This window comes from Psittacula echo (genome assembly GCF_963264785.1).
Source record: "Psittacula echo genome assembly, chromosome: 20".
Taxonomy (NCBI): Eukaryota; Metazoa; Chordata; class Aves; order Psittaciformes; family Psittacidae; genus Psittacula; species Psittacula echo.
This window is the reverse complement of record NC_137756.1, coordinates 6421162-6435229: the sequence shown is the minus strand read 5'-3', so window position 1 is coordinate 6435229 and position 14068 is coordinate 6421162. Positions and strand designations below refer to the sequence as shown.

Sequence of the window (14068 nt, the reverse complement as noted above, 5' to 3'; positions counted from 1 at the left end):
CCCATTTCCTCCAGCCCTCCCTGCTTCTTCCATCACAGGCTGCTTTTTTTCCATTTGAGCTGAAGACCTAACGAGTTGATAGTACAACTTGGTGAGGTATTTTTCCTCCCATTCACTTCCAAAAGAAAACCGAACAAGCAACCAAAGTGCCTTTGATAAGGGGAGATTGTGAGGCCATAATCACTCTACTGAATCTCGTCAAGTGCATAATGACACGTGGGAAAGCCAACCACAATCTGTAACCTCATGAAAGAAGTACTTTCTGAATGAAAACACTTGCAAAAGCGAAGGACCGAGAACTCGGCTCCATCTTAAAAGAGGGGAATTAAAGTGAAAGAAGAAGCAGCAGCAGCAATGCAGTGTGCATCTGGTGTATTTTATGGGCTTAATATTCTGCCTCCATTAGGAATGCTGCCAAAAATACTTCAGAAAATGTTAAATCAAGTAAAGAGAGGAGAGGCTTCCTTTTGAAAAACGCTCAAATGGCATTTCCTAAGACAAAAATGAAGATAAAGCAGAGAAATACGTTTCTCTCCGCACTCAATACTTCAGTTTACGTAAGCTCCCTAGCACAGCCGAGCTCTGCAAGAGAGGCCATCAGGAAGGTTTCTCCAGCTTTAAGCTGCAGGACGGCTGCCATTCATCTGCTCTACCTGTCAGCACTGACACAGGTGAGCTTTTTGCTACTTACTCTCTTTTCCTTTCTCTTTGTTTTTTAGCTGCTGAAGTTTCTGCTCTCGGTGCTGCTTCTCCAGCTCCTGTTCCTGTCGGTGCTGCTCCAACTTCCTCTGGTGCTCCAGCAGCTCCTGCTGATGCTTCATGGCCAGCATCTCCTGCTGCTGCTGTGGAGAAGGGATGAGAGGAAAAAGGGTAAGTTCACACTGCAGAGTTCCCAGAGCTAACCCAGAAGCTGCTGTCAGGTGACAACAACATTGCTTAATTCATTGAAAGAGCAAAAATGGGGTTTTCCTTGTCTAGAGGCTCCGGCACCATGACTCACTTTATGCAAGCCCGTTTCCATTTCAGGGATATGCTAAGTGATAGGGACTGTATGCTCCAGGCTTCAGGGCACGGTCTGTTTACAAGCAGCAGCATCCTGTTCAGGAAGCACTTCCTTGAGAAAGCGACACAAAGCTTCTACCCAAAAGAGGGGAGACTGAGATGAGCTCTGAGGCAGAAGCTCTTCCCTGTGAGGGTGCTGAGGCGCTGGCACAGGGTGCCCAGAGAAGCTGTGGCTGCCCCATCCCTGGCAGTGTTCAAGGCCAGGTTGGACACAGGGGCTTGGAGCAAGCTGCTCCAGTGGAAGGGGTCCCTGCCTGTGGCAGGGGTTGGAGCTGGAGGAGCTTTAAGGTCCCTTCCAACACAAACAATTCTATGCTGAAGGAGCGCGCTTGAGCTCACCAAGTCAAGCACTCCCAGTAAAATACACCATTATCAACATGGGCTTTGCAGGCCAGTTCCCTTGTGTTTTTTTGACTAAGCCTCTAATTATATGACTTTGGACTCTGGTTTCTCCAATAGCCCTTCTCCCTCTCTGTGTACAGACATGAGTTCCCATGGACTGCGACCCCTCTATCTTCTTAACACCATCAAACACCGGTTACTTTCAGGGTAAGGGAACCCTCTGAGAACAGGTCTCACTCCATCCTTCTCCAAACCCTGACAGCGTGTGCAGACGCACTCCACGTGCACTGATTTCTCCTACCGCACATTTGTGCTACCCCAGCGCCGCAGCCGCGGATCCATTCTAGACCACAGACATCAAATCAAACCATTCTATATAAAGATGCAAGGAAAGAAACGTAAAGAGGTACTTTCCAATCTGCCTGGCTATCTGCTGGCAACTCTGGATGGAGGAGTCCCTGCTGCTGCTGCCGGTTCCAAGCAGGCAGACTGTTGTAAAACACCCAACCCCAGTTATAGCGGGATTCGCAATGATGGCACCTATGCTTCCCTTCCTCATCCTATGGAATTTTATGTAAACAGCACAAAAAAAACCCCAAAAACCCAGACTCTCGAAACCTAAAGAAGAAAAACAACCAAAAAAAACCCCAACCCCAACCCTTGACAAAAGTAGTTATTTTCGTTTCATAATTAAGCAGCAGCTTCTACTAGCACATCTCCATTTGGAGCAAGAGTATCTTTTCAGGCTTCCAACAAGTCCACCACATGGTGGGCTTTTATAACCTAGCCATAGAAAGTATGCAAATGAACAATATTTAATGCACAATATGTTAAAACAGGTTTTGTTATTTTTATGAAATCAGGAGCCTTTTCTCTCCATCTGCAGTCTCCTAGGCTCCGCGTGCTTCGCTTCCTGCAATGGTTTACATACATTAGGGTGCCTTAGAAGGAACTGTGCATTCATTGACATCTGTAGTGAAATGTAAATGAAAGACCAATTTGTATCTGGATGGCTTACAGAGGTTTCATTAGAGTGGTATTGTTCCTGCTGATTTGGACCCCAGTTGCCACAAAGCCTATTCTTAATAGAGTTTCCCCATCTTTTCAAAGTTGGAAAAAGAAATAATAATGAAGCAACCTCTTCAATCATCTCCATGAAAAAGGGAAAGAAATCACTTTGTTGGTGTCTGCTGGAGCCTCAGAAACCGACTCCAGGAAACCAATCCGGGTGCTCTGTCTGAACTGGGATGTCTTCTTACAGCACGAACACGTCTCCACGCCCAGGGCTGAAAACAAGCCACACAGACAGTATTTGATAGGAAATACATGGCGCAGGCTCAGCACGATGCAGGGGCACAGGCAATGATGTGGTGCCTTTACCAGCTCCAATGAGAGACCACATCCAGGCTCCACAACCACCACAAGGGCCTCTGATAAGGATTTGGGGTGCTGGCCCAAGGTGAGCACCCCAAATCCTTATCATGGCTCAGCCACATCATTGCGCTGCTCATCCCTGCTGCTACTGGTACCCATCCTGTTCTAAAACAGCCAAAGGGAATAAAACTATCACACTAAAAGTGCAAAAAGGCCTTTCTTAGCTTCAAAACCATAAGCTTTAAAGCCAGACTGTGCCCCAGTTTTATATTTTGGGGGTTTCCAGTTTAATTTTCTCGTGTAAAAACCGGGTTTTCTGCTGATGCTTTGTGCAAAAAGACCCAGAAGCCGCAAGAGAACCCACCTACAACAACTGACAGGAGGAGCAGCAAACCTGAGGACATGCAAAAAGCTATCACGGGCACAAAAGGAACCGAAGCTTCACAAGAAGGTAAGATTCTGCTTCATCTAAAGCAATCAAGGTTCATTTTAACAGTCAGTGACCATCCAGCCCCATGTTTGGCCAACTGCAGCACAGTCATACGCTCCCTCCCGCACCATGCACTAGGCTGCTTCTGCCAAGGTAATACCCATACATTGCGGGCTTGGTCTGGCATTGAAACTTCCCCTTCCCAACGGTAATGCCATTGGAATAGCTGTGAAAGACAAAGCGTTACGCCAAGGGAAATCCCTTTGCGTTCAGCCTAATTCAGCTATCAGTTGGAGGAGCACAGTGTGTGGCAGCCAGGCACACCGCATTAGGGAGCGCAGCTCAGAACATCTGAATTAGGTGCCGTTGCCAAAGTAAATGTTTGTCAATATTTGTAACTATGGGGATTCCTGCATATGCTTAATGTCACTGCTTCCACTATTTATGAAAGCTGCACAAATGCTCAACTGTACCTGGAGTCAGTGTTGCTGGTGCTCCTTTAGCATACATTAATATTAATCAATGCAATCAGGAGAAGGCCGAGCATTCCCAACGCTCGGCTAGCCGTGAGGACTCGCTGCTGCAGTGGGTTTTGCCATCGCATTCATCAGTTGTGTCTTCAGCATGGCAACCTAGAATAGGGACTGACACCTTACCAGGAATCCCGCTGTCAACTTCCACTGCACAAAGCAACCTCTTTGTAAGCAGAGAGGAGCTAAGCCAGCGGAAGTAAGGATGTGTTTCATGAGGACATGTCACATTAAGGCTTCCAGAACGACTCCTCAAACTGCTAAATGAGCAGCAAGAATGCGAGCCCTTCCTGCATCCCGGAACCTTGCAGACACTACCTTATTCTTCCCCCAGAAGGCAGGCACTGCTCTGTGCTGCTTCTTTCCCATCCAGCCATCACTTTAAAGGTGCATCTGTCATTTACTTCACAAAATGGACTAAAATCTGCAAAGCAGGAGAGGTTTTGAAGCTCAGACTATGGCTCTTAGGGTTTTATATATATATATATTTGAATAGCTTACTGTAATTAGTGCAAGGGAGTTTAAAACCATCTGTACCCAGACAGCTCATCCTTACTCATGCAGGTAATCACAAGCCTGGCTGACCAACAGTTTGCATACTGATTGCTGATATAAGATTGCAGGCTGAGGAGTTCTTCATATGACTACTTCCCCTGCCACCTCGGAACGAGAGGCTGGCCTCTGATGGAGGCAATAGCTTCAAGGAAGTTGTAAGGATGTGTAAGTAAAATGCTACCTTCAAACTCGACAACTTAGTGCTAGACAAGACCAAAACCAGCCCCAACAAAGCAGGTCTTTGAACTTGTCCTCTTTGAGTCAAGAGTTGAGGCATGACCCAGAAAGCACTTTGAGAAGCTAAGCTGGGTTCAGCTCCTTTCATTGAAGCTTAATTCTTCACGACATTCTTCCTACCTTGGTCCTCTGCCTCAGCAGCCAGCGAGGTTGGGGTTTTGGTGCAAAGAGTGGGGTTTAGGGCAAATCATCTGCTATGTGCTTTGCCAAAACTCCATGGGTTTGGGGGGGGTTAAATCTGGTATTCAAAATGATCAAGAAAGAAGCGGCCAAGCCATGTACACATGAAAACACCCCCTGAAAAGTCACATCGCTATGGGTGGAAGCAAAGCAGGGATGTCAGCTTTGAGGGAGAACTCAGAGCGCTCTCGACACTGGCCATTCCTTTGGCCAGACTGCTTCATGTTCTCCCCATCCTGTTTACTCAAGTCTCAAGCTGTGGCTTCAGTTTCAGGATTCACTCCCTTGGCTCCGTCCCGGCGTGTTTCAGATAACTCCTGGAGCACCAGAGGCTGCTCAGAATGACTGACTTGTATTGGGAGGTGGGAGAGGGGGAAAACAACGTTGTGGTTTCCAGCAGGAGCCAAGGCACAGGAATCCTAAAGCCCAGCTGAGCAGAACAAATGCCCATCATCCTTCTCTTGGACACACCAGCAGCTGAACATAGATTTGCTGTGTCCCCTTCCAGCTATCAGGCAGCATCCCTTTGCTACACAGGGAAATGACCCTGCCCAGCAGACAGCTTCCTGGGCAGGAGACTGAGCCCGGTTAGACGTATCCTACTGAGAATGTCTGGTGTTCAAGTTTATGAGGCTCAAATGTCTCCAGGAACGGGAACAAGGGTTGTGTTCCCTCCCAGCCAGCTCTAGGTGACAAGATCCTATGCTATGAGTTTGGCAGCTTCCGTATGGATATATCATTTCAGATCACTGTTTCTTTCCCATGCCATTACTGCTCACTTCCCCTAAAAGGCTGGAAGCTCACATAGCAGCTTCATCCCTCTAAATCCTGGATATCTGTGCTGCGAACGCATCTGTGCATGCCTTTTGCTCCCTGACTGCCACTCCAGGCTAGTTTTCATCCTATTTCCAGAAGGTGAGCGTCTTTAGAAAGCACTGAGCTCCATTTGTAGTACCCAGCATGTTCAGCTCCATCTCCCCTTTTACCCTGAGGAAAACTCCCTTGCATTTGCCTCTGCTTTGCTTTACATGGTTATTACTGAAGGGGGGGACAAATCCTTGCACCAGGAGCAGGGAACATCCATCCAAATCATGCATGACAAGATGGAATCTTTATAAATCAAAGACCTATATAAACTGTCCTGTAAAAGAAGGAGCCCCAGATGTTTAATTCTAAGTGAGATTTTATGATGCCATAAGCAATCAGACCTCAGTCCTTGGAGAAGCAGTTATGTCCTCTGTGAACTGTTATGGGGTGCAATGAGTAGATGAGTTGGAATGGGAATGTTACGCTAAAATCAGGATCGGGAGTGGAGATGCAGGAGCCACCATCAGCTTTTGGTCATTGCAAAGAAGGAGACGCTGGCACAGGGTGCCCAGAGAAGCTGTGGCTGCCCCATCCCTGGCAGTGTTCAAGGCCAGGTTGGACACAGGGGCTTGGAGCAAGCAGCTCCAGTGGAAGGGGTCCCTGCCCGTGGCAGGGGTTGGAGCTGGAGGAGCTTTAAGGTCCCTTTCAACACAAACCACTCTGGAATTCTGTGATACACACCACCACCAGTGAAACAGGAAACTTAAGCACGGAGATTTACCCACCACCACTGTTCATACTGCGTGTACTTGAGTGAAGCTATTCACAACATGATTTATGTTTCAAATGCAACGTCATTCACCCACATACCAGCTCAATGTTGTTAAGAGACCATAGGCACCAACAGGAATTACAAGTTTAGGAAGGTTAAATTCGCCAGCAACAGTGTATATTAACAGGTCAATATTCCTGCAGGATCCACTCGGTTCTCTCTTTACTCCTGCCCTGACTTTCTCTGTGCTTTCCTTGACTACTTCCCATCTATTTTATCTACTTCCAAACTAAGATGAAGTCGAAAAATCAGATGTGGGAACTGCAAAATATTCTTGCTCCTGCCATTTACTCTGCAATTCCAAACTGCATAGAGACCATAAGGGTCTCTAAAAGAAAATCGTCCAAAGTAATCCCTGCACCCTGCACACTTGTTCTGGGAGACAAACTCATGCTATAAAGGATGGAAGAACAGGAGTCTGATCACTTGACAAAGCTGTTTGGACCGCTGTTGCCATCAGCCATTCAGCTTTCAGAACACCCAAACTCTGCCCAATTTAAGCCCAACTTCAGGAGATTCATTCACAAGAACATGCAGTGGGTGAATGTCTGTTCCTTGACTTCAACGAAGGAACATGGAGTGGCCGAGCACAGGGGACAACAGGCTTTCCATCTCCCACTGCTGATGGACTGGAAAACCTCCATATCCTGCTGGAAAACTGGGAACCCCAAAGCAAAGAGACTGAGGAATGGTGCACAGAGGACAAGGCTGGCTGTACCACCACACTCCATGCACACAGGTCCAGGGATTCACAGCACAATTCACACCCACTGTCTGCAATGAGATTCACGACTGGACTTTGGAGTGAGGTTTTTGCATCTCAAAGCTGGAGTCCCCATTCAGCTCCTTCCAGCCAGCAAAGTGTGGCCTGTCTCAGAAGCCCAAAGGAAACGCGCTTCTTTCACCAGGTTGACAGTAGGACCAGTGCAGACAACGTTCTTGACTGTGCAACCCAGCTTCACCCCACAAACCATCAACACCAGGTAGGAAGATGCCCCCGAATGAACCCAGCCTGCTGCATGATGACTTCTTCAACCGAGACAGGGGGCCTAGAGGTGTCCAAGCTGCTCTATGGGTCTGTTGACACTGCCCACCCCTCTGTGTGAAGATTTGTCTTCAATGCTCTTGGGAAAGAGCTTGTCTTCGAGGCAGAGGAAAGTCACTCCCTGCCCTTCAAAGAGAGCAAACGCTCTGATCTTACAAAAGCTTTCCTCAGGGTTACTTCCATCAGAAGCGAAGTTTTGCAGGCTCCAGGTCTAAGTCTTGCAGGCAGCTCCGTGGATGAGAAAACCGAGGCAAGGTCACCAAAAAAGAACAGGAAGCTGTCTAGAAATAGCAAGGGAGCACATTACAATGCATGCAAGTAGACAGAAGGCACAAAACGTTCAGTCTGGGCTTTTTTTTACCACCGACTGTACCCAGCTGCAGCCTTCCAAGATGAATAATCTTATCATGTCAGAAGGCAGACAGAGGCGGGCACCTGGTATCTCCGGGCTTTTGAAGTTGCTCTTGAACAATGCAGGCTGTGAGGAACGGCTGCTCTGCAGACAAGCAGCACAAAGTGGAGCAGAGGGAGTCTCTCCGCATGGGCTGCTGCAGGCAGGAAGGATGGAGCAGACACAGGCAGCAATGGGAGTTGGGGTGTTTGGGGGGAGGTCAAAGGGAAGTTTGCCTTTACCAGAGTTCAACGTGAAGAGGAGGATACAGGGGAAATGGGTACCCTTGGCATCGGGGCATGGGGAAGGTGCCACCCCGCAAAGGGGAGAAGCAGACTACACCGATCCCATCAGCAGATGGGAATTTCAGTTAGGAAGCAGGAATTGACACAAAGAGGCCACCGGAAGAAGCTCTAAGCACTGGCATGGCTACAACTGAGAGAGGATGAGATTCATGCCCAAGGAGCAATCCTGCAAGCAAACCTGCCATTCCAAGGGCAGGTGCCTCCAAATAAAAGCAGCAGCAGGATCAACGTGATACCTGTCAAGTCTAGATATCTCTACAGCATTCCAAGACGTGTCTGGAAGATTCCCTGTCGGCCTTTTGCTCTCCAAAACAAAAGTAAGGAGTGGCCAGAGAGTTTCAACCTATATCTCTAAGATATCTCTACCTGACACCTCGGATGGGCTACACCTCTCCATCAAGGCTTGGAAGCTACATTGATTAGAACTATGCCATCTGAAACCAGCCGAAACCTAACAAAGCCATCTCCTCAGCTTTATCTCAACACTGCTATGTAGATAAAGCTGATGTCTGAAAACATCCCATGTATTTTTATTAACTGGCTTGAAGCCATGCGGCAGCACAGCACACTGCTCCACAAATCACTGCATTCGGAAAAAGAGACCAATTTGGGAATCACTCCTCATCAAACCTCACCACAAAGCTCCTCTGGCTGTTGTTATGAACCTCTCTGCCCACTCTGTCTACCTTGCATGTAAACCTCATCCTCCCTCTGCTCCTGACGCACACAAGCCTTCTTTTCCCAGATAACGGGAAAAACAGGAATAGCATTGCAGAATTAACAACTCGGAACTTCCAGGTTAGGATCGGAGGTCCATGAGGAGCTGTGAGGCTCAGCTGCTTGCCCGTCTTGCTATCCCATCGCCTTCCTCACTCCTCATGTCTGCTGTCATGTGCTAACACCAACATGCGTCAGCATCCTGAATAAGTTCCTGGCTTTAGCTCTAAACCAGCCGGAGCTGGGAAGAGCCCTGCTCCAAGCTCCGGCAGCGCAGGGATGAACCACATTACCCACCGCGTCCTTCACTCCCACTGCTCACTGAGCTCGCACTGCCCTGCCAAAGCTCCTGCCCCTCTTCAACCACCTCGCTGCGGCTCTTGACCAGAAGGCAAATGGAAAAGCTTTTGGTAACTTCCAGCTGATCCTGGCTGGGAAGGAATGACTCACAAAGGAAAAAATTCCCTGCCGATTCCTTCACAATCAAAGGTCAAGCAAAGCTCACACTGGGACCTGCGGAGAGGCTTTCCACCGTCGCAACGGCCCGGGCACCAGGCTCCTTATTCCATCCTTGGTTTTGTTTAGGAAGGCAGACTTGAAGGCTATAAATATTGTTACACATCTGGCGAGGCATTCCGGAGTGGAAAATCCATCTCACTGAAGGTAAATGGCTACAGGAGAGAGGAGCTGCCACCTCTGCCTCCAGCCAGCCCGCAGCAGCCTCCGGTGCTCACCAGCTCCTGCTTCCTTTCCATGATGCTCTCGCATCGCAGCAACCTGCAAAGCTGCACTATCACTGTGAAAAGCGCTTTTCCCTATTGCTGTATGAAGTTCTCATCAGGTTCCATTCATTTTCCCTAAACAAGTCAGGGTTTTCTTGTTCCTCCTTGATGGCAACGATTCCACTCCCGCCGTGTGCCAGGCGGTAACTGTGTCCACTGTACTTCCCTTCCACAAACAGTTTCACTGGGAGCTTGGCTCTCCAAATTCCAGGATCTTCTGGGATTTTCCACCTACATTTAGAGCCCACTTCTTCAAAATCCAATGTCTATAAAGCAAGGACTGCTCGGGAGGGAAAGGACAAGGGAAGGGATTGCACATGCAGGCAAGAAGGGCTATGACCATTCCATCATCTTCTCCTCTTGCACTAGGTCAGATGATTCAAACTGAGCTGTTGGAATGGAACCAAGCTCTGGAAAATGCCCAAACATCAGATTTCAATAGGAAAAAGTTATCTACTTGAATAGAAAAACAAGGAAGACATGCCAGCATTTTTCAAGCCAAATTTCACTTACTTAAGACAACCTTAAGGCATTCCTTACACCAGGGCTTTGCTTAGGGGTGGGAGGGAGAGATGCTTCCTCCCCTCTCAGTTCACATCGAGTCAGAACAGGTTCCCTGCTCACACTGACACCAGAGTAAGAAAAGAAACAAAACAAATAAACCCTGATTCCTCCTGTACCCGCTGAGGTTTAAAATGTCAATGGAGTAACTTCTTTAAAACGTCCATAGTGCTGCTGGCTGTAACTGAGCCATGTTGGTTATACAGATGTCTGTCCAAAACACAGAGGAGCTGCTTCAGAATCATAGAACCAAGGAATGGTTTGGGTTGGAAGGGACCTTAAAGCTCATCCAGCGCCAACCCCCTGCCACGGGCAGGGACCCCTTCCACTGGAGCAGCTTGCTCCAAGCCCCTGTGTCCAACCTGGCCTTGAACACTGCCAGCGATGGGGCAGCCACAGCTTCTCTGGGCACCCTGGGCCAGTGCCTCAGCACCCTCACAGGGAAGAGCTTCTGCCTAAGAGCTCATCTCAGTCTCCCCTCGGGCAGGTTAAAGCCATTCCCCTTGGCCTGTCCCTACAGGCCCTTGTCCCAAGCCCCTCTCCAGGTTCCCTGCAGCCCCTTTAGGCACTGGAGCTGCTCTCAGGTCTCCCCTTCAGGAGCCTTCTCTTCTCCAGGCTGACCCAGCCCAGCTCTCTCAGCCTGGCTCCAGAGCAGAGCTGCTCCAGCCCCTGATCATTCACCTCCCCACACCTTTGTCCTAAAGAGAACACAGAGGACCCACTAAGGACAGAGATGTTCAATCATGCCTCAAACAGCAACTGCTCTTCCAAACCCTGTGTTTGAGAAGTCTGTAAATAATACACCATTAACTTTTAATCCTATCTTCCCCACTCTGACATGAATTTCGTATTAAAACGGAAGTTATATACGGTTGAATCGAGGTTGCTTTTTAATATTACATTAACGCTATTTACCATGTGCAGCGCTAATCCCCGTTTGAAAGGAGAGCATATTAGCAATGCTGAAAGCTTCTGTTACCATAGCAATAGTCTATCACTGTGAAATATTTATATAATGTCTAAGGTTTTCACTATGCAACAGCCATCTTCTAAACCACACTTCCTACTTCTCCTGTGTGTTACGTGGCTTCCCCGTCCTGTGCACCGGAGCAGCACAAACACCCGCAGCAGCCCTGGCTCCTGTCGCTGCAGAGACACCAAGGCTCAAACATCTGCTCTGCACCTTGTGCTGATGTGCAGGGAGCACGTTCACAGGCCACTCTAGTCCCACATATGTGGTCGTACTGGAAAGACAGCCTAAAAGCTCTCTTGTTGGGTTAAATTCTACTGACACTTCCCAAATCCGGGCAAAACAAGCCACCTGATGGCAGTGGGATACAGGAGTATTGAACACAGGTAGGTGGTAATGTTTAACATGACACCAGCTTACCTTGCTTCCTCTCCTCCACCCTGTCCCCCTTTTTAACTCTTGGTGCTTGCATCCCTTTACAAAAGATCACTCATAGAATCCCAGACTGGTTTGGGTTGGAAGGGACCTCAAAGCTCCTCCAGCTCCAACCCCTGCCACGGGCAGGGACCCCTTCCACTGGAGCAGCTTGCTCCAAGCCCCTGTGTCCAACCTGGCCTTGAACACCGCCAGGGATGGGGCAGCCACAGCTTCTCCGGGCACCCTGTGCCAGCGCCTCAGCACCCTCACAGGGAAGAGCTTCTGCCTAAGAGCTCATCTCAGTCTCCCCTGTTCTGGCAGGTTCAAGCCATTCCCCTTGGCCTGTCCCTACAGGCCCTTGTCCCAAGCCCCTCTCCAGGTTTCCTGCAGCCCCTTTAGGCACTGGAGCTGCTCTGAGGTCTCCCTTTCAGGAGCCTTCTCTTCTCCAGGCTGCCCCAGCCCAGCTCTCTCAGCCTGTTTCCACAGGAGAACTTCCCATAGGACTCACCTGAACCATAGGCAGTATTCAGATGCTTCCAAAGCTCTATGGTTGCAACCCCCCCCAACACCTCTTGTCCCATTGATGTTCCACTGCCCTAGATGGGCACAAAGCATGCCCCTACACAAAGCCCCTCTCCAGGTTTCTTATAGCCCGTTTCGGTATTCTCTGAGCAGAGGTGACCAAGTCCAGCACAGTATTCCTACCCCAAAGCACATCAGTTGGATCGCCTCAAGGTGAGGAGATGCTTCCACACAGTGCCCAGCGCAGGGCTGCTCATCACTTACTTTGATGTGCTCATGCAGCTGGGCCTCATGCTGCCGGGAGAGCTGCTCGTGCTGCCGCTGGAACTCAGCTATGAGGATCTGTCTCTGGATCTGCTGTTTCTGCTTGAGTGCCAGGAGCTCCTGCTGCAGCTGCTGTTCCCGCAGCGTCGGCTCTGTCACGGGCATGGAAAACTGGTGGTCCAAGCGCAGATCCATTGGGACTGAAGTCGGTGCAACTTGCAAGGGCAGTGCTGTGGTCACATCAACTACGACATGAAAACAAGAGGAGAGATGAGTGTATTCCCCATCCACACAGGGATCTAGCTCTCATATCGTGTCCAGTGAAGACATTGAGGAACCATGGACTGACTCAAGAACAACACCTTCAAACTCGCACCATCTTTTAAATGGTAAAAAAGCACTATGGGAATTCGGAGTTCGGGAAGCTGTCCTCCAGCCATCACCATCTGCAGCTGTGTGCGTTTGCTAACAGTAAAGGACTTCAACACATCACACATGACCTTTCTTGATACCATTCTGCATCTGAGGATTTGAAACATACACCTGTGGTTCTGCTGTTCGAGCATCACTGGAAATAAGAAAGATTAATCTCAGACTTCACAGAATCATGGAATGGTTTGGGTTGGAAGGAACCTTAAAGCTCCTCCATTCCCAACCCCTGCCACAGGCAGGGACCCCTTCCACTGGAGCAGCTTGCTCCAAGCCCCTGTGTCCAACCTGGCCTTGAACACTGCCAGGGATGGGGCAGCCACAGCTTCTCTGGGCACCCTGGGCCAGCGCCCCAGCACCCTCACAGGGAAGAGCTTCTGCCTAAGAGCTCATCTCAGTCTCCCCTGTTCTGGCAGGTTCAAACCATTCCCCTTGGCCTGTCCCTACAGGCCCTTGTCCAAAGCCCCTCTCCAGGTTTCCTGCAGCCCCTTTAGGTATTGGAAGGCTTCAATAAGGTCTCCCTGGAAACTGCAGACACATTACATGCAGCAGCAAGAGGAAGCAGGTTCCCCAATGGTGACTATGCGGAGTCTTGCCTCTGTCACTCCAAGTGGGACAAACCTGAAGCACAATCAAGGCACAGACAGAGAACAGTTTGTTTACCAAGAGGTGTATGCTAAGAGAATGAAAAAGGGAAAACTATCACTGTGAGTGTCTGTGGAGTAAAAATCAGCCCTTCGCTTGCACAAAAATCATCTCCCTGAAGACAATGGGACCGTGGTAAAAAAGGGCAGCAAGAAACAACCGTGAAAAATCCCTTTGCAATAACTGAACTCAGCTTGTTTGTGCTAAAAAACAAGATCACTGCCATCACATGAGGACTACAAATGCCTAAATTCCACCTGAATGCTGCCATTTCTCCTGCACTCCATACACGGACCACATTTAATGCCTCCCTCTACAAGCACTCAGTCACTCCTCTGCGGAATGAAAACAGGCTCATCCTTCAAAAACACTGAGCTTCCACAAACTTGGAAGCGGAAGTTGGGTTGGAGATTTTCATTTCAGCTGCTGTTTTCTCTTTAAGATGTGTTTGTGCAAGGTTGCACAAACTCTGCAGCATCCCTGAAGCTGGACCAGTCACACATCTGCTAAGGTACCTACTCCATATGACAGGGTTACCCAGGGCTTGCCTGGGGAAGGCTGAGATCTCACAGGGGTAGACATGATGCCCCACTACAAGGACCCTGTGCTGAACCTGCCCTGCTTATACAAGCCACTTCCTTGTCACCTTTCTATGCCATCCTCCAGAGGAA

General features: G+C 49.1%; 1 protein-coding gene across 1 annotated transcript in view; it reads right to left on the bottom strand.

Moving 5' to 3' along the window:
- The window catches only part of HDAC4 (histone deacetylase 4), a 208914-nt gene that overhangs the window by 89922 nt on the left and 104924 nt on the right, over positions 1-14068 (bottom strand). The window contains exons 4-5 of the mRNA XM_080632056.1: positions 12324-12568; positions 692-842 (exon numbers count right to left, since the gene is read on the bottom strand). Coding sequence (XP_080488182.1) covers positions 692-842; positions 12324-12568 — 396 coding nt within the window. The remainder of the gene's footprint in view (positions 1-691; positions 843-12323; positions 12569-14068) is intronic.